The sequence below is a fragment of the Labrus bergylta genome, chromosome 14, assembly GCF_963930695.1.
Source record: "Labrus bergylta chromosome 14, fLabBer1.1, whole genome shotgun sequence".
Classification (NCBI taxonomy): Eukaryota; Metazoa; Chordata; class Actinopteri; order Labriformes; family Labridae; genus Labrus; species Labrus bergylta.
Genome location: NC_089208.1, coordinates 28,856,449 through 28,877,602, shown reverse-complemented (window position 1 = coordinate 28,877,602; position 21,154 = coordinate 28,856,449). Strand labels below are relative to the sequence as shown.

The 21,154-nt window shown below is 39.4% G+C and overlaps 2 protein-coding genes across 6 annotated transcripts in view; one reads left to right on the top strand and one right to left on the bottom strand.

Annotated features, from left to right (window-relative positions):
• The window catches only part of alcama (activated leukocyte cell adhesion molecule a), a 36,064-nt gene extending 28,332 nt beyond the window's left edge, over positions 1 to 7,732 (top strand). For both annotated transcript variants that reach the window (XM_020646074.3, XM_020646075.3), the window contains exons 9-16: positions 689 to 801; positions 1,520 to 1,643; positions 2,204 to 2,325; positions 2,810 to 2,939; positions 4,933 to 4,959; positions 5,348 to 5,462; positions 5,760 to 5,870; positions 6,128 to 7,732. In XM_020646074.3, coding sequence (XP_020501730.1) covers positions 689 to 801; positions 1,520 to 1,643; positions 2,204 to 2,325; positions 2,810 to 2,939; positions 4,933 to 4,959; positions 5,348 to 5,462; positions 5,760 to 5,844 — 716 coding nt within the window. In that variant the 3' untranslated portion in view covers positions 5,845 to 5,870; positions 6,128 to 7,732. The remainder of the gene's footprint in view (positions 1 to 688; positions 802 to 1,519; positions 1,644 to 2,203; positions 2,326 to 2,809; positions 2,940 to 4,932; positions 4,960 to 5,347; positions 5,463 to 5,759; positions 5,871 to 6,127) is intronic.
• A 2,193-nt stretch (positions 7,733 to 9,925) lies between these two features.
• Positions 9,926 to 21,154, bottom strand: part of cblb (Cbl proto-oncogene B, E3 ubiquitin protein ligase) — a 34,544-nt gene continuing 23,315 nt past the window's right edge. The window contains exons 13-19 of one of the 4 annotated variants that reach the window (XM_020646049.3): positions 20,807 to 20,898; positions 17,722 to 17,835; positions 17,582 to 17,643; positions 15,896 to 15,997; positions 14,660 to 14,842; positions 14,456 to 14,572; positions 9,926 to 12,480 (exon numbers count right to left, since the gene is read on the bottom strand). In XM_020646049.3, the coding sequence (XP_020501705.1) occupies positions 12,227 to 12,480; positions 14,456 to 14,572; positions 14,660 to 14,842; positions 15,896 to 15,997; positions 17,582 to 17,643; positions 17,722 to 17,835; positions 20,807 to 20,898 (924 nt within the window). In that variant the 3' untranslated portion in view covers positions 9,926 to 12,226. The remainder of the gene's footprint in view (positions 12,481 to 14,455; positions 14,573 to 14,659; positions 14,843 to 15,895; positions 15,998 to 17,581; positions 17,644 to 17,721; positions 17,836 to 20,806; positions 20,899 to 21,154) is intronic. The other 3 variants (XM_020646050.3, XM_020646052.3, XM_020646051.3) reach the window with 3 other exon arrangements.

Genomic DNA, 21,154 nt, shown 5'->3' with positions numbered 1-21,154 from the left:
TGACCTTTGAGATCCCTGCCTGCCAGAAAGGGAGGAGGGGAACTATTTCTGACATGGAAAGTGCAAAAGTGTCAAAAAGTGTGGGTGGGTGAGGAGCTCATATGACCCCTAAACTGTGCTTCTTTACTACCATCCATCAGTATCCCTGTGAGTCATTACTCCCTTGTTCCTAGGTGTTGGTTTCTAAGCTCGCTCAATCAATCAATCAATCAATCAATCAATCAATCAATCAATCAATCATTTGTATAAATAACAACAAATGTTATCTCAAGACACTTTACAAAAAGCAGTTAACGGCCTTACTCTTTATTTAATATTGCAAAAGAGCAGGTAAAAGACCTTACTCATTGTTATGTTACAAAAGTAGCTGTCACTTGAAAGGTGTCCTGTCGTCATCATCAAATTAAAACAAAGAAAAGCAGTAGCTTTTTTGTGATGATCAATGTCGAGCCCTTCCTTCAAAACTAGATAATGACTTGCACCAAAAACAAATGTTCTAGACTCACACACACTGAAATCACAGCCAGAATGATTTAAAGGCTGTGTTTCAATTCAGATTAATTTTAAGGTAGAATGACACTGTATATGAATATTAAAAATAATGGATCAATAAATAAATTATAAAAATAACTAAGATGTATCTCTTGGATGTGTACCTAACATAGCTTTTTCTGCCTTGGTTTGTCAGACCTGGAACTGAGTCTAAGTCCAACTGGAAACATTGTGAAGACAGTAGGAGACACCTTGTCTGTGAAGGTGGAAAAGATTTCCTCGGGTGATACCAAAGTGTCATGGACAAAGGTAATGGTGATAGCTTTGAGTTTTTCTTCAGAGAGATTGGGCACTGAATACTAGAAAGATATTGAAAGAGAAGGACGTTTGTCTACCTATTATTTTCTCTTTAGACACCTGATAGCAAAAAAATCAAATTGAGCTCTAACATGCTTTGAATAGTATATCGACCCTGATGATACAGTGTGTTGTTGTTGTCAAAGCAGCAACAACGGTATATACTGTAAATATGTATCTGTTTAATAATATAGAGTAGGTAACAGTGCTCTGTAATCATGGTGACCCTGTACGTTGGAAGTGAGTGTAATGGGCAACATTGAAAAATGAAGCCAATGCAGAAATGCAACAAACTGCAGTTCCTCAAGTGTCCACTTGAAATTAACATTAACAGCCCATCACAGCCTGGTACATAAAACAAATTTGGTCTGAATAGTTCATGTCCTAATCAGGATTTCTGTTTTTATAACTGATCTGATTTGATGACATAGTTTAGGGCGTGACTGATATGACATTGTAGCTGATCAGATCCAGTCTGTTGCCTGTTGACTGATAGTTACAGTAGGTTGAGACAGCCTTTCCAATATGGCACTGTAATTGTTGGGTTCCATGTTTATTCTAGTTTATGGTGTAAAAATCTGGCTTTTATAAATATTGTTATATTTCAAATGTAATTTGAGGAACACTTTTCTTCAGAAGACACAGAATGATTAAGTGATTTTTTTTTCAGAATGGAAAGCCTTCAAAAGAGCCAGAGTTTAACAAGTTGACCTATGCTGATGGAGGAATCTATGTATGTGAGGTTTCCATGAGCAGACTCTCACATCGTCAGAGCTTTGAACTGGTGGTAGAAGGTGAGTACGTATGTGTGTGTTGTTTTCAAAACCTTTGTTGCTGACAATAGCTAAATACTGACTTTGCCAGTCAGGAGTGGAAGAGCTGCAGGGTCTTTGTAGTAATCACATCAAGTTGCTCTTTGGGTACTTTGGTTTGCTATGCATAATTCATCTAGTAATGAGGTAGCATGGAAGAATGAATGAAAATCAGGGTCCTGATGAAGACCTGAGTCTTTTGCAGCATGTAGGGTGTTTTTAAATATACATTTAAAATGTAAAAAAGGCATTTGAAATGTATACAAATCCTACAGTGGGCCTTGGATTGTTTTTGAGAGACAGTTTCAGTCTGTACACTGGCTTGGTAAGTTTTAATTCATCAGAGCCTCCTGCTTCTGTCAGTTTTCCCAGAGTGTGCTTGAGGTAAGGTTCAGTGAATTTTGTAACCATAATTGTGCTTCTGATGAAACATTACTGAATGAGCAATGTCTGCAACAAATGAATGGGTTTACATCATGGATATGAGTTTTCTTTCTCTGTTCACACTATTGTCCAACAAAGCTGATTCTGATTCTGATCAGGAAAGCCTGTGATCACCAGCCTAACCAAACACCGTGCTGATGATGCCAAGTGCATAGTCCTGACCTGCGAGGCTGAGGGAGTACCAAGACCCACTTTTCAGTGGAACGTCAACAACACAAACGTAAGTGTCAAGCATTAGTGCCTGTATGTACTTTGAGCACTGTTAATATTGCTTAGTACTCATGATAGATTAATGTTGGGTCTTTGTAAATAATATAACAATGAGTAAGGTCTTTTATCTGATCTTTTGACAGATAAAAGAACAATGAGTAAAAAATAAAGAAAAAGAGGACAAAAAAGAATTAATCTTGAAATCATGTTGTTCAAAAGAAGAAAAGTAAGCAGGGTCAGGTAATCCAATCCTGCTTTTATCCAGATAATAGGTATTCCAGATTTGGTGATCCTTAAAAGTCTGTTTTTGGTCAGGCAGATTCAATCCATTTTTCTGGGATTAAAGTGAACTGAATTACACGGATTATCAAATTATTTGGTGGCTCACCCGATAAAAACTGTATTTTTCTGTTTACACATTCCATAATGTGTGTGTACCCCACCCTTTTTATTACAAGCCCTTATTTATTGTGTGCTTTTTGTCCTTTGTCAAGGAGGAGAGCTCTTACATCAATGGCAAGGCAACCCATAAAATAACTGTGGTCCCAAATGTGAACCTGACTGTCATCTGCAGTGTCTCTAACAAGCTGGGGGAGGACTTCAGGGCCATCAATATTACCTCAGGTAAACTGTGCCTATCAGCATCTTGGTCTGCTGGCTTTATTTTGATGAATAAGAAAGCAATGATTCTTACATCCAGTGGAGAATTAAATACATAGAACAGAGAAATCTAACTTTTCACTTGCTTGGCTGTGATAATTCCTTTTGTGTTTTGAGCTAATGTATTAGACCTACTGGGCTTAAAAGGCAGTGCTAGAGAGAGACCCATTATTTAATACAATTTCAGATTAACCCTCTTTATTAGCCATACTTCTTGAATTGCTTTAAATGTTTCCTAATACATGACAGAGAATTTACTTGAATCTCTTTTTAGCCAATGAACTTGTTGACCTTCGTCTTACCTGTGTTCCTGCGCTTCATATCGTGATGAGGAAGGCTATAGAGGAAGGCTCTGATTGTTCTGTCTTCATATGCACCCAACATCAGTTCAAAATACACAACCTTCTTGGAGTCTCTAGGTAGAGTCCCTGGAAGGGGTTCCGCCTCGGGACTCTATAGTTCTACTGGGAGACTTCTAAGCTTTGTTGTTTGGCTTCTGTGCTAGTCATGGATTGGCTGTAACAAACATAGGGAAGATCTTCTTGGTACCAGAACACCCTATAGGCCAAACTTCGATGATGGACTTTGTAGTTGTTTCATATGTTTTATACTCTTGAGTGAAGAGAGGAGCTGAGCTGTCAACTGATCACCACCTGGTGCTGAGTTGGATCAGATGACAGTTTAGGCTGATAAATCAGGTCTGTCCGGCAAATGTGTAATGCAGGTGATCTGAGAACGTCTGGCCCCTGTCTTCCCCAACAACCTCCGAAAGAATTTCTCTCATTCTGGGGGAGTATGGGGACATGGAGTCAGAGTAGTCCATGTTCATAGCCTCCATTGTGGAACCAGAGGATTGGAGTTGACCATCTGTTCTTAGGCGGCAATCTAAGAACCAGATAGTGTAAACCAGTGGTGAAGGAAGCTGTAAGGCTGAAGAAGGAGGCCTTTCTGGCTTGGTTAGCCCAGGGGTCTCTGGAAGCAGCTGACAGGTATCAGGTGGCTTGAAGGACTGGGGCTTCAGTGATTGCGGAAGCAAAAACCCAGGTGAGGGAGAAGTTTGGGGACACTCTGGAGTAGGACTTCAGGTCAAGAAAGTTATGGCAAAGTATTGGACAGCTCAGGAAGGGAAAGCAGGGCTTGCCCCAGGCTGTTATCAGCATTGTTGGGTGGTTGAAGGAATACTTTGAGAAACTCTTGAACCCAGACAACACGTCCTCTGGAGGAAGCCTTATCACTTAAAGGTCAAAGGTCACTGAGGCAGTTTGGAAGCCTTTCAGTGGCAAGGAGAGGGTGGATGCGATTAACCCTGAGATGCTTAATGTGCTGGACTTTGTTGGGCTGGGTTAGGGTTAGGGACAGTGCCTTTGGAGCGGCAGACCAGTGTGGTGGTTTCCATTTTTAAAAAGGGGGTGTGCTCCAATTATTAGTGGACCTTTACCCATGCAGGGCTTCATTGGAGCTCATCAAGTCTACATGTGTTTTGTGGACTTGGAGAAGGCTTTTGACCGTGTCCCTCGAGAGATCATGTTGGGGGTACAGCCGGAATATGGGGTCCCGGGGCCGTTGCTTAAGAGCCATCCGGTCCCAACGTGGTGATCAACGTGTAAGCTGTGTCCTGGACCTCTCTTTTAAAACTGGTTGTTATCAAACTGTCTTTTCTTTGTTCTCTGGTAGAGCCCTATTGTTTGAATGCATGCTGTGCCTTTGCTGTTGCTATTCAATGTTTGTGTCAGTCTCTTCTTATCCTCTGTTCTTTTGTCTTTTTCTTTAGTATCTCCATAGATTTTCTGTGGTTTGTTTTTGGGAGGTGCTAAATATGTCCTCTGACAGCAGAGTAAACTGCTGCTTTGACAATGTGTTGGTGTTTACCTGTCCAGGCTTTTAATCACTTTTACGAACAGTATTTATATTTTTGTTTGGATTTCAATTTTTATATATATTTTATATTTTCTTTCAGTTGTTCTAGAGAGAAAACAGCCACAAGGTAAGATTTTTATTTTCTTTGTTGATATCTTTCTTTTATTTTCTGTTTAAAGTACATTTTGAGGAATATTTCTTTAAAAATATTGTTTTATCAGTTTTAAGGGGAAACCAGGTATGGTAAATTTAGCAAAGATTGACAATGAGTAATTTATGCACCAACCAAATTGCTTTTTCTTTATTAATATAATGATATATTTAAACTGAGCCACAGACTTTAGGCTCAACAGACCAGGCTTACCCTCTTATCTCCCTTGGTGGTAAAATAGATTATGAACCTCCATTGATTGAGTATAAATCAGATTGAGAAGATGGTGATTTACAAAGGACCAGGTTCTGGTCATGTTGCTCTATATGAAAGCTTCTATATGAGGGTTGCTGTCCATTTGCAGACCCTAAGGAGGATTCAGGGGACCAAGCAAAGCTCATAGGAGGTGTCGTGGGCGGACTTCTCATAGCTGCTCTTGTGGTGGGACTCATCTACTGGCTCTACATGAAAAATTCAAGGTGAAGTATTAATTTAAGTACATCTACTTGACATCAGGAGGCTCCATAGGTCCAAAAATATTTTCCTGTGGGCCCAAAGTGTACGGGTCTCAGGGGGGCTCAGGTCCCTGTGAGGAAGTCTCTAAAGAAATGAGAATAAATACTCCTGAGTGACTGTTAGGTATGATCCACAGTCTCTGTCAAAAGATGAAACTTAAGTGATAACAGGAGTTAAATAAGTACTGTAATAAGTCATTACAAAGACAGAATTATAAATGTAACTAACAGTTCTCTGGATTACTTCTGTATGACCTACAGACAAGGAAGCTGGAAAACTGGTGAAAAGGAGACAGGAATACCTGAGGAGAGCAAGAAACTAGAGGATAACAATCAGACAGTTTGAAGACTGTGCTACGTGGGATAAAAGAGGTATGCATATGTGACTCTTATCCAATAACTTGTTATTTCATGTGCAAATCTCAAACAGTACTTTTTAAACATCTTTTTATAAACATACAAAAGTTCTGTCAATCTCATCGCTTAGACTCCAGACCTTTGATATGCCATTCCCAGCACTGACCGTAGTTCTATAGAGAAAATATTTAATGGAATGGAAACACTGGAATAGCTTTTAAAGATTCATTTGAAAAACAATGATAATGCATCACATGTTATTATCATCATAGGAAGAAGCAGGTGGAAAACCAACTGTCATCATGAAACACACAGACTTCCTGTTGGCTGCTGATGCACTCAATAAGTTTCCAGATACCAAGAACCAAGTCCTGTCACCAGCCTGCTGTCCCCCCTTACTTTTTGAAGTCCACACTGAGGCCGCCACGTCACTGTGTCATTCTTTCTTTCTTCTTTTTTATTTGTGTTTCTAGTCAATACTGCTTGTTATGTTGTTGGAGACATTCTGCTAGATTTTTTGGTTGGAGCTCTGACTAGTTACAGTATTTCTTTTTTTGTATTTCTTTGGTTTGTTCTAGAATGCCTATGACTTAAGGCCTGAATAAACATTGGCTGAGCATGCCAACATTTTGACTTTGTACTTGTGCGCTGTGTGCCTTTATGTGGCTGTGCTCAGAGAAATAGACACTTCACTGCTGTATCACCCGACCGAAATTGTTACCACAATGACCTCGACATATCATAACCTCCTGACACTCTGTCACTGTGCCTACCCTAATAACAAACTGTGTTTGACACATGGAGCAACATGATACAGAAGACATTTTGGTGAAAGACTTTATTTTATTCTCAAATGTGATTCTTTTACTTTATTTTTCATCTAATTGAAGATTTAAAAGAGAAAGAAGAAGCAATTGGAAAAGAGCAACAAGTTAGAAATCCAACAGCATTGTGTTCTTAATGTCTTATAAATTCATGTTTTAGTTTGATACACTACATGTCATGTTAATGTCTTTACCTCACTGTTTCTCTGTTCTTTTACCAACCCTCCAAGGCTGGGATCAGGGTTTTGGAGAAAGTTAATTTTATCTTTAATGTTATCTTTTTATGCTTCATTTCTTTAATGTATTTACCTGGATGGCGATACTGCAGCATGCACATTTTTTAGGTACTGAATGTTTGAACTTCTGTGTTCATTGGTTTCATTATCAGAACAGGACTCTTAGCTTGTGAAGGATGACCCAAACTGAAGACAGTAGTTGAAATGTAGAGACTAGTAAAGCTGCTTGTTCTCTGGATTTACATTTACATGACCCAATGGGCCAGCAAAGAGAAGGACTTGAAAAGACAGTTAGAGTATTGATAACAGTAGTTCAGTTCATAGTTAGCTAAGCAATGGTTCATTTTGAAATATGACATTTTGCAGAAAACATATACATATTTATGATTTATGTAGTTTTTCTATCTATTTTGACAGAAGCATCAACATGTCACCTCATTCTCATTTACCTTTGTTCTTTCACTGGATGAAACCTGTTACCAATAGTAAAACTTTGAGTATTTATCTAATAATGTCATTAGGAAAGGAATGTTTTTTTCAGATCTCGTGGCTGCTAGTTTGCAACAAAAACTCCAAGAGACAAAAAGATGACATTTCATTCTGTTGTTTTTTAAACTGTGTCAAATTTACCAATGAAGCTTTTTCACAAATGGTTGCAAAATGTTATGAAACTGTTCTCTCATCACGTTTGTTGCTTTCAAGTAATCAGGTAAACAGTGAAACCAATGAAGAAAAAGGCTTTAGTAGAGTTGTAAATACAGACAGACTTTGTTTTCTGTTTTTTATTGTTGTCAATAAAGTGTCAATAAAACAAAAATGTTTGTGTTTTTTTAGTTTATGGTCCCAAGAAAAACATCTATCTATCTTCACATAGTTGTAGTTTTTAGTTTTCTGTTCAGTTCTGATGTTTACACTAAGGAGTGAGTCACATTTGTTTTGCACATTGATCACATGAAAGCGAGGCCTGCACCGACTCTAGCACCCCCCAACCCAGTAGGGTCCAACTGCAGCCTTGCAGACCGGGCAAAACCCTTACAAAACACGCCCACACACACACGATGCTACGGTGGCTGAGTAAGACAACAGAACGATGCAACCCAAAAATGAAACTATATTAATACTTAAGGTAGCAGTTTAAACATTTATTACACAAAATACCTTTTAGGGACAAGAACACTATGATATGTGCATTGGATTGCTGTTTTATTTATGTTGTGTTTGTCCCTACCAAACAAACATGAATAATAATTATATTAAGCAAAGACAAAAGGATTACACATATTACATGTATTTGAAATCGAATCTGAACAATATCAATGTTTTTATTATGATACAAATATATGAAGGCTTTGGGAAAACAAATCATTTTGAAAAAAAATGCATTAATGAAACAGCCCTATATAATTAAAAATGTATTAAGAAGAAAAGTTTAGGATTAGTTATTTATCATGTGACCCTTTGAAAAGTTAAAATAACTGCAGAACTTTCAACACGTGCATTTAACAACTTTATTTTACAATCTTCATTTCTGAATCACATTTTCCCCTATTCAGTTTATGTCGTGTCTCGAAAATGACTATAACTTCAGCTAATAATAGATTTTATATTCACACATTTGCTAAAACAGTAATTACTTAAACAGACTTGAGCAGACTGACTCCATTCAGTCTGCTCATTTACTACAAAAACCCTTAACTTACTTTTATTGTATTAATTAGCTTAGATTGTACAAGTGGGAGAGAGTGAGACAATTTTTAAAATGTTGAACATAACATCTTTACTTTACGATATTCTCTATGGTAAAACAAATTTGATCCCCAAACATTTTTTTAAATACTTAACTTTACAATGAAACAAGGTTTGTCAAAAATGCCATCACAGAAGGTTTTAACAACTAGGATTGATTAAGGAGATGAAGCTATACTGTTAAAACATCAGGGAGGTTAAGTCCTCACATTCAGTTGGGCCTTACATCCTGCTCAATGTTTAAGGGTAATAACACGTTTCTCCATGGAAACACAAATAAATGTTTAAAATAAATAAGTTACATAAATCTTTATAACATCTTTTCACTCTACACACAAGGCCTATATATACACACACACACACACACACACACACACACACACACACACACACACACACACACACACACACACACACACACACACACACACACACACACACACACACACACACACACACACACACACACACACACACACACACACACACACACACACACACACACACACACACACACACACACACACACACACACACACACACACACACACACACACACACACACACACACACACACACACACACACACACACACACACACACACACACACACACACACACACACACACACACACACACACACACACACACACACACACACACACACACACACACACACACACACACACACACACACACACACACACACACACACACACACACACACACACACACACACACACACACACACACACACATCTCTCAAAAATATGCTGATTTGCAATATTCATAAAGATTTAAACCTACCAAAATCCGGTTTCAATGTTCTGACAGGACTTGGTTCTTGGTATCTGGAAACCTGTTCTCCATCACATCCCAGTTTATCATCACACAATGACACTTGTTCCACTTGTCCTGTTTTTGCACAATAGACAGCCCCGGAGAAATACTGCACTGGTAGTGTTTACCCGTATGTGGTTTGATAATAAATCCACTTCCTCATCTCCCTCCCACATCAGTAGAGAGCTGAGGGGAATGCAGTGAGAGCAGCCCCGGTAGGCTATGCCTGGAGCCAAGCCCTGCACACATTCTCTTTGTTATTTTGGCCATTGACTTACCTCCAAAGACAATTACACTGCTGCTTCAAAATCTAAATTTGACTTGTGTTGCTGGCTTGGTCGGGAGTAGGAAGAGTAGGGGTCACTTATCACGTTGTGTCTAGGTTTCCCTAGATCGGGGATATAACACAAAACAAAACATCGAGCAAAGGATTCTTGACTTTATTAATGAAAATAACTTATCAAGAAAAACATTTATTGTGTATAAATTAATTGCACATTAATCTGTGCCCTACTCAACACTGTTTTCACCGGACCACATTAATAACAAAATAAAATACTACTAATATAAACTACCCTTGGCAATCTAAGGCAACTTACCCCCTTGACAAGGAAGACCAATGAAATGCAAAATTCTGAGCTTAAACCTTTCCAAGTTTAAGAAAATGAAAGAAGGAACAGAAACCGAAAATCCAAAACCGAACCCCAAGGGAGACGCCACAAGATTTCACATCGAAAATCTTTTTGTAAAATGTTGGTGGCCTAGTTTTCAGGAAAGAAATAAGGGTCATTGTCTAACTTTCAAAACTAGTTTTGATAGTTTTCTGCCTTTGGATTAGCCTCGATGACAAGGAACCAAACACACCTAATTGTATACAGCTCCTCAGTATATAAAACTACAAACAGTTAATCATTCTGGTCAGGAAAAAAAACATTGATGTGAAAAAGGGTCAATACATATTTGTTTGGTTTCTTAATTCATACACAGAGACTGCTGAGAGCTGACTTTGCTCCAACAACTATGTATAATAATAAGTATTTGAGTCCAGGTATTGAGAAATAAGGATGACATAAAATCCAAAAATCTGATTGATACATTAAACAAAATCCTCACTGCAGATCCATCTGACGCTCTGTCTCTGTTAGACACTCATCAGACTACTGCTATGGAAGTAGAATTAAGAGGTCACTCACTCTTTGAATGTCAAATACTACAGGTATCATTGACAAACTTCAGAGGATATTTGATGTTTTTTTTCCAGCTTGGGTCTTTTTGCCACCATTTCTATTAGTCAGAATAAAATTGCACTCTCTATACTGCAGAGATTTGGAAGTTCAGTAACATTGCTATAGATATAAAAGTGTTTGTGTTTGTGCAGGAGCAAACTGAAAGAAGCTTGTCCTATAAAAAACATTGTTGTACATACTCTGGATTATTTACAGCCTGGGTGTTCACAATAAATATACTATTATTTAAACAGTCCCAAAACTGCAATACGTAATCTAAAAGGAATTATTACAGTAGCCGAATTTAACCATCTATTTTAAACATGTGCGATGGAAAAACTACAACCTTGCCTGGTACAGCACACATCTGTTAACATCTGGTATAACAAAACAAAATGGCCATAAAAAAATATTTTCTTATATTTAAATAACTCCAACAATATATGTGAGACATCTTGAAGTCATAAGGCAGAAATACAGTTTCCAGATTTGAATTTAAGACAGTTTAAATTCACCCGTACTGCACAGTGAAGTTGCATATGTCCTGTCTATTTTACTATGGTCTTCAGAGGATTCTGTTGGTCCCTACTGGCTTTACACTGCAGCACAGCATCAGAAAACAGATTGAGAAAATCCTCAAACATTTGGGAATATTGACACTTTCACCATGTGATGGCTTTGATATTAAATATGATCCAGCAAGTAACAGTATGACGACCGCTGAGCTTTTCATATGTGAGCTCCGACACATCATTCTGCACGCTGATCAACACAACAATACACACCTCTCATTTGAATGCTTAGGCTAAAATGCAGGCACAAATGTCTCTGGCTTTTGAAAAATTATTTAAAAAATATCTAAAACACTAAAATGTCACTCTTCTAGTCCATGTAAGACACGAGGTGATAAATAATGCTGCTCCACCAGAGCTGTCCTGAACATTCTCCAGATCTGAAGGAGTCAATAAGGCATCCTCAGGCTCTTTCTGACTCCCACCTGAAAGCCCTTCTCATTCTGAAACACAGGTATTTCCTGTGAGGGGAAACAGACATTAAAAGGAATAAAAAGAAGACATGTGGAGGAGTTCGAGAAGAGAGCAGTGGAGCCCACCACAGGTTGTCAATAAAAGTGACCCCTAACATCTACTAAGCACATCAAATGAGCTGAAAGTATTTTTTTCTGTTTAAAACGTGTGGAGGCTAGAACAGTATGTAATATGAAGGGGAACAACAGGAGCAGGATCATTCAATCAAACCACGAGACAGAAGTGTTGAAAACAGAAGAGCACACTGTAAACACTAACAAACGTGGTTCTCTTTTGTTCAGGTTCAACGGTATTTTCTCTGATTTTGTGTTTCTGCAGTGTTTTAGCCACTTTGAAGTTAACTCTGCTTTGAAAATGTTATTTATTCAGCACATTTTTGTTGACTGCCATGTTTTAGTCAATCCATTCACATATCCACTTCCTTGCTTTGCGTCCTTGTCAATGTCTCCAGTTCTAGAGGTTTAGTCTGGGGGCCATTAAGGCAAACTCTCTGAGAATTCCTCTGGCCACGTCGACTTTGTACTGGGCGATGGTCAGCGCCCGCTTCACGTCCTCAAAGGAGTAACCTTCCCCCATCAACTTGGCTATCTTGGCATCCACAGTCTCCAGGTCCAGGCTCTGGGGTTTACCTGGCTGACTGTCTAAAGGGATCTTCCTCGGGAGGGGCTTGGGCGGTCTGGCGGGGGCCTGTAAACAGTCCATGGAGACTTAAAGAGAAAGGAGAGAAATCATTTCAGACTCAGACCTTCACAAGTGTTATTAGTGACCATTCTTTACATTCTCTCACACACACACACACACACACACACACACACACACACACACACACACACACACACACACACACACACACACACACACACACACACACACACACACACACACACACACACACACACACACACACACACACACACACACACACACACACACACACACACACACACACACACACACACACACACACACACACACACACACACACACACACACACACACACACACACACACACACACACACACACACACACACACACACACACCAAATACAAAGCCAATTAAGAGATCAGTGAATACACCACTAAGCCACATGTCAGGGTTTAAAGAAAGGAGAAACAGAATCTAAACTAAAATGATTGACTTACTTCTTTAAAGTCTAAAAGTCTTTAAATGTCCAAACTGAAAAATTCCATTCTGAACAACATAAAGAACTGTACCGAAGTGACAACAAGAGGAAAAGAACACTGAGACAAAGAGGTAATCAGACCCTCAATCAAATGGAGGGAAACCAGACAAAGGGAGGACGAAAGACAAGAAACACAAATGAAAACAGGAAATACTTAAGACACAGGGAAATCAAGAATGTAACAATAGACACTAGGGGTCTTTTTCAAACCGGCCACTACACCCTCTCCCTACTCCTCCGTTCTAATTAAGTCCGTCCCAAACCAATTAGCGGGGAGTGGAAGTGGGTTGTAAAACCCTCCACCAGCGAGTGTGCACTAATGCCTTTCGGATCACGTGCAACGCCTATTGTGTCCGGTCGTCATGGATGAAGCAACCTGTGAGTTCAAACACTGCTCCAACTAAGATAGACATTTAATATCCTCATACAGACGTTAACAACTTCAAATGTGTACTAAGGATCAAATATATGTTTATTTATTTTAAAGTGTTTTATATTTACAGGGACTGTTGCAAAAAACAAAAGAATATTAAATCATGTTGCAGACAATTTTTTGCTGTTAATATTTATTTCTTATTTTTCTACTTTTGATGTCTTTGTGAAATCTCAATTCAACAATAAAAAAATACACTTTTTGCTGCTCTGATGTTCAACGATATTATCCATGTCTTTGCATTAATTTAGGACACCCTGATCTAAAAATTACAACAAATTAACTTAAATTATAAATTACAATAAACAATGAAGGCTCAATCTAATAGTTTGGTTATAAGTCTACACTAATATAACTAAAGAAAAAGAATAATAATCTAGGCTACATAAATATTTTTACAGAATGCATTAGCCACAAAAAAAAAGCCGTTACCGCAAGATACTGCTGAGTAACCATGGTAACACACAGTTCCTGTTTCAACCTGAGAGAGGAAAGTTTTTCCCAAAGCCTGCCGCTGTATTTCTACCCTACACCTTGATGAAGGGGACACGGAGGGAGAGGGTGTGTTTGATTTGAAAAAGGGCCTTCGACACAAGGATAAGAAATGACAAAATAAAACAGGAAGCACTCAAATCTGAAACACTAAACCAGAAACCTATTACACCTTAGCTGTGTGAAGTATAAACTAAATATTATATCACAGCCTTGTTCTGTCACATTTTCCCCCCCCAATATTTTTGGAGTTGGCACCCGTATCAATAATAAAGACCTGTCTTTAATATCAAGAGAGCAAATACTTATGAATTTGGTCTTTTATGTCCTGGAATACTAAGGGATGGCAACATATGGTCTGCCTGGTTCAAGGCCTAGAGAAAATAATACAACTGAAAATAGACCTAATGAGGTGAATTGGGTCAAGATTAAAAGATGGTCACAGGACTTCTTCTTCATGTTGTCTTCTCTCCACAAAACAAGAGTAAAATGTACAGAGTAGGGAAACTGTGTGGCTGCTATTCTGCTTGAATAGCAAAAACAGAATGTGCTTTGTGAGATGTAACTCTACCTTGACTGTCTTTTAAAAAGCTGAATTCTAGGCAGCATCTGGAGCCTTTAACATGTTCTGTATGTCTTCTGAGCGGAGGCAGAGGAACAGCATTGTTCAGCATGTCAATTACTGTGTCTAAACCACACAAAACATGGAGATAGTTAACAGAGTCATATGATATATTATGAACCGTGTGATACTACTTCTTATGAGAGAGCTCACCTGGGGTTAGAAGCAAGTGATCCTGACCAGAGGACAGCCGATGTGGTTTTGTAAGGGCTGAGGAGGAGGAGGAGGAGGAGGAGGAGGAGGAGTTACAGGATGAGAGATCTGTGAGGCTGTGTCGAGCTGGTGGAGGAGGTGGAGGCTGGGAGGGTGGGCCGCTGTTAAAAGCGTCTGTTAAAGCTGAAACAGGACAGAATCCAAAACTGAGCTCTATGATATGATGACAAGTTCATACATATTCAACAGGGAGGTGGCTGACACTGCAACACAAACAAAACACATGATAGAGAGCGGCTGCCATGGTGGCCTTCAGAAAAAAAACAAGGAAGGCTCTTTTTCTGATATAAAACATAGCCATGCACAGAACACAAGTGTATGTGTTTGTCTCGGTAGAGATACAGTCCTCAAATCCATCTCATTAGATAGATAGATAGATAGATAGATAGATAGATAAGGCATCAAACTTAAAAACACTGTGAGTAACAATAAGGCAGGCCTATTTGAAACATTTTCTTGCTGTTTGTCAATAGCATCACAATGTCTATTGATTACTATTTAAAGGAAAACCAAATGAATGTTGCACATGTACTGCCAGTGGAAGGAAAATATGCATTTCCTGAAATGGTGCTAAATACATTTTGAATTAAGATTTGACTTGAGTTATTTTTTGTGTGGTTTTGAATCTTCATATCTCTTGATAGTGCATCAAAATGAACTTCAGTCAATAAAAGCATATGTGAAGACTGAAAGAGACAGGTATCCCTCGACGGATCACTGAAATCCATTCAATGAAGAAAAAAATGGCAAGAACAAATCATTTTTGACATATGAAGTGGTTCACCTGAGCACACAGCTGTGATGGCCAATAAATGGTAAATGGACTTGAGCTTATATATCACTTTTCTAGTCTCCTGACTACTCAAAGCACTTTTACACTGCATGTCACACCCACACATTCACTGATGGTAGTGATCCCGATGTAGTATCATCCATCAGAAGTAACTAATCCCATTCATACACCACCACCAAAGCAGTGGGAGCAATTCAGGGTTAAGTGTCTTGCCCAAGGACACATAGGACATATTGCCCAGCTGGGGATTGAATCCTTGACCTTCTGGTTGAGAGGCGACGATTCTACCAACTGAGCCACAGCCGCCCCCAATAGGATGGGCTCAGATGGAATGTAAACTGGGACAAGAAGGTTAGGGCCCAGTGAGATGGGGGTGAAACTACCTTGAGGGGGCAGCAGAATGTCATAGTCAGATGATGAATTGTTGGCGTTGAAGAGGCTGGAGGCAGCATGTGACGCCCCCCTGAGCGAGTCTGAGTATCCCCCTAAAAAAACAAGCAGAGCGCAGCAAAACAGTTTACACAGCTATTTTAAAAAGGGCACAGCATGCAATTAAGATATCACACTTAGAACAACCATTTAAAGAAGTTTGCATTTCTTTACGGATTTTTTTCTGTTTCTGTTTTTCATGAAGATAGAATAAAACCCCTACTCATTTTACAACATTGGAATAAGAACCTGAAAAAACAAACAAACAAACAATTGATCTGTAGTTGAAACCAATAGCGTGATCAGCGGATTAAATGACTTGTTTAGATGTGTTCTTAAGTATTTTGTGCAACACATTCATCCTGCTTTCTGAAACCTTAAATGGATACTTCATCCGTTGAAACATGAATCTGTATTAACATTGGGTCATATATGTAGTAGAAATGTGAAGTAAATGTTGAAGTTGGTGCCTTCTTGGCCGTGAAAAGGCAGAAAGTGTCTTTTTGGCTCATGTGGATGAAAGACACCAAATCCCAGAATGCACAGCACCGCAGACCACTCCCACTAAGGTCTTCTAGTTCAGAATCAGAAATACTTTATTAATCCCAGAGGGAAATTCGATCGATACAGTTTCTCCAAAATATACAATATAGCAGTAGAAACATAGTAATAAAAACATTTACAGACATATTTACTTCAACACATAAGTCCGTTTCCATCTGAACTCATTCAGAGGGAAGGAATTGGTATCTTGTAAATTCCTGGCAGAAAACAGACTCTATGTCTGTGTCCATAGTCAAACAGTGAGAGCACCGACACTACCAGTCAGCCCCAGCTCGAGCCGGCCCCGGCTCCTCGTCCTCACCGGCAGGCCTTATGTCTTGGCTGCTGAGCTGAAATGGTTGCTGCTGACAGGCCGGTCTTGTGACGCGGTGGCAGCAGTGGCTAGCGGCGGCCCCGGCGGCCGGTGGGCAGCGGCAGCAGCAGCCGAGACACAAGACCGGCCTGTCGGCAGCAACCATCTCCCCGCTATATGTATATTTTTTTCGCCATTATCACCAAAGCCTGTTAGCATAGCTTCCAAGTAATATGGCGGACGTTAAGTTTCGATTCTGGGAGTGAGTTCCCACCCACTGAACTGTGATTGGTCTGTAGCGTCAGTGGTCGAAAATATGAGGAACTAGCGTTGCAGTTTCACCCTGCTAACCGCAACAGCTTCCAATGATGCAATATGATGATTTTTGCATCACTGGAAGCTCCTTTTCAGACTTAGAAATACAAAGATTTCCCATCTCAGGGGAAAATGAGGGCGGGATGCACGACCATTCAAAAACACTACCAGGTTTCTAATGATACAAAGCTTAATGCAAATGGGTGAAGTATCCCTTTAAGTATGATTAAAACATTATCTATGTATATATATATAAGAAAATGGGATCAGTATATGTAGATTGTGTTCGCGGACAGACGCTTGCATATCCAATTGAAACATTTTGAGCCATGTCATACATTTTCTTTGGATTTGAGATTTGAGATTTGCAGAATTGAAAAGTTTCTACATCAGAGCTGTCAATGATTTAAAAAGTGTAAAGATAACATGAATATGATGTTGAATAATCTCTGTTGGTGTAAGGACTCACTGGGCTCAGGGCTAGACTTCTTCTCCTTGATGCAGGACTCTGGAGAGCTGTTCTCAAAGTTTCTGTTGACAAAGGTTCACAGCAGTTTAATTTTACTCTTGGTGTATCGTCATGTTAACACTTTGAGAAGAGGCCGGTACCTGCTGGGTATAGAGAGGCAAAGGGGGGCCTGACTCAGGCAGAGGTTGGATGAAGGGATCTGGTAATCCTGCACCCTCACCATTGCTCCACGCTGATTCTCCACCACAGCACTGCTGACAGGGTTGGACAGACTATGGTTATGCTAACTTACTTCTGGGTTTTAGGACTCGTTCCTGTGGCGCCCTATTCACAGTATGAATAAGTATTAAGAGTGTTTAACTGCAGTCAGGTAAAAGTGAGGGGGGAAACGTATCCCTAAAGAGTGCTCATTTGAAGGGGTAAAATTAAGAGTTGATGGCTAAATTATGTGAACTCAGATCACCCCCTTCAAAGTGAGTTTGACTTTTGACCCTCATTGTCTTAGAGCTCCTGTGAGGAAGACTAAAAGAGTTTAAATTTGTACTTGTTCTTTTAGATTTAACTGCTGCATTTGACACTGTGGATCATAATATCGTGATCTCTCGTTTGGAGCATTAGGTGGGCATCAGGGGCATAGCACTGGATTGGTTCAGGTCATACTTGGCTGATCAAACTTTCTGTGTCAGCCTTGGTGACTTTTTACCCTCCTCTGCTCCTCTCTCGTGCAGAGTCCCACAGGGCTGAATTCTACGCCCTCTCCTTTTCTCTCTGTATTTGCTCCCACTAGGTTCAATACTTAGGAAGCATGGCATTGCATTCCACTGTTATGCAGACGACAGTCAAATTTATGTGCCACTTAAAAAGAACAATGAATACTCTGTTCGACTGTTGTTTGAGTGTCTAGATGACATAAAGGCCTGGATGGCTCTGAACTTTTTAAATTTTAATGATAAAAAGACAGAAGTGATGGTTTTTGGGGGAACCACTGGGACCCCCCCTGTAGATCTGGGTTCCTTGGCCCAGTATTCCAAAAAATGCATCACAAATCTAGGGGTGGACCCTGATCTTAAGCTTGACAGTCAGATTAAGGCTGTCATAAAATCAAGCTTTTTCCATTTGAGGCAGCTGGCCAAAATAAAGCCAATTCTTTTAAGGCAGCACTTTGAGACGGTAATCCACGCCTTTGTTACCACACGACTGGATTACTGTAATGCATTGTATGTGGGGGGTTAGTGGGTCCTCCAGATGGTACAGAATGCAGCTGCACGTCTTTTAACTGGAACACGTAAATATGACCACATTTCCCCCATTTTAGCCTCACTCCACTGGTTGCCCATACAATTGAGGATCAATTTTAAAATTATTTTATTTGCTTTTAAATCTTTTAATAGTCTTGCCCCGCCCTACCTCTCTGAGCTTCTACACCCATACACGCCCACCCGCTCTCAGGTCAGCTGATCAGCTGCTCCTGAGGGGGCCTAAAACCAAGTGGAAGCTCAGAGGGGACCGTGTGTTTGCTGTTGCGGCTCCAAAATTATGGAACGATATACCTCAGCACTTTAAACAGGCCTCTTCTCTGCCTGTTTTTAAATCTCGTCTTAAGACCCATCTCTTTTCCCTGGCCTTTGACACACAGTAAGACGTCGACTTATTTATTTATTTAATTTATTTTTTGCATGCCTATTCATTTTACTGATGTTTTATGTCTTTTAACTTGATTCTGTATTTCACATGTAGTTTTCTTTTATCTCATGTGAGCTGTTATGTATTTTATTTATTCTTCTGTACAGCACTTTGGTCAACTGTGGTTGTTTTAAAGTGCTTAACAAATAAAGTTGGATTGGATTGGTACCCAGTGCAAGTATGTTAAACAACAACAAGCCCTTTGTTGCTCTTTCTGCACACTGGCACACCTCCACTTTGCACTTTAATAACTTTGTAGGAATTCTCAACTTGGTATGAGCTTGACTGATTTTATTTGGTTTTGTATTTTGTTGTCTGATTTTTTTAATTTGTAAAGTAAAAGCCCGTTCATTTTCTCCATAGCAGATTTGATTATTAGCCATGATGTCATAATCATCAAACTGTTGCTGGCTCTTTAACTTTTGATCAGTTTTTTTACATTTTTATATTTTTGATTTGTATTTAATTGTGCACTGTGTTTCTTTTGTTGGCTGTCCTGCTTTGCTGCTGTAACACTGTAAATATCTCCACTGTGAGATGAATAAAGGATTATCTTCTCTTATTATCGTTCTATAGATAGATACCAAGAGCATATAGATACATTCGTCTTTCAGGGTCACATGCACTAATGCCTTTCACAAACTTGAATGAACAGGTGTGTTGCCTTAGCAAGCCTTTTAAAGGTTAGCTAAGTGTTAGCATACTATGTGGAGCAGCAAATCACAACTTGAACCTATTTGATCTTACCACTAAGTAAAACCACTTCAGTACAAAAACAACATCAGGTTTCTAAACCTTTCAGAACCCAACAGCATCTTGGATTGATAATACATGAGTGTCAAACTATCTTTTTTCAGACTTGAAAATAAATTCACAATAAGTAAAACCAGTTCCATAATCAGAATCTAAACCACTTTCATGCTGCAAAATGTGGGCATCATATAAATTGAAGTTCTGTGACCACATTTATTTCAGATTTGAATATGAAATTGGGTTGTGACATTTTAATCTGGTAATCACTTAGGTATGCATTCTGACATGTTTGAGTCCAGCCAGCAACTTTTTGCATTTAAACCCCCCTGCTCCCATGTATCCTGTCTGTCTGCCTGTCCCCCTTCAATCTAATGGAAAGAAAAATGTATGTATGTTTTTGTTTCTGAAATGTAACCTGTGCTCACATACTGCATGTGTTAATCCATCTGTGTAAAGGAAGTGTGTTTATTCCACTTTGACTAATACTTTGCAACCAGAACTTCCCCTTTTGACACAAGCTGCATCAGAAGTGACATCTCTGAACACTACTTCACTAGAGCTCATTATGTAAAAGAATCCTAATGTAATTATTACAGCAGCTAAATGCTTCTTAGCTTTGCAGTTAGCATTTTCAAAACTGTTTCACACCAGGAATTCTCCCTAAGGCTACCCAACCTCCCTGCTAAACATCCCTTGAGACAGTAAGAATGGTCAAGAAATGGAATAGAGGACAAAAAAGGGATGTTTAAAGTAAAACAAGAATTTGTGAGTGTGTGTGTTTGCACTTACTTTTGGCTACTGGTCATTGTGGACAGCATTGGTGAGTCTCGTGGGGGAAGGATGTCATACTCGTCATTGTCTTGAACACCATTTGAGAAGGGCTGTACACCAGAGAAGGACAGGGGAACTTCAACAAATTCAAATACCAGTAAGGAGTAGTATGTTATTCTATTATCTTTTCTGTTCTACAACAGATTTGATTCAGGTCACACTCCCTAACCCGCCCACCAGAGCACAGACCAGCATGCATTGCCCAGCTCATCAGCCCACTCACGCCCCTCAGCAGCACTTTGACTTCTCCAGTTCCTTCTACACAATCCAGCTCTAGGTGTTCATGAGTAGACCTGGCTGCATGGA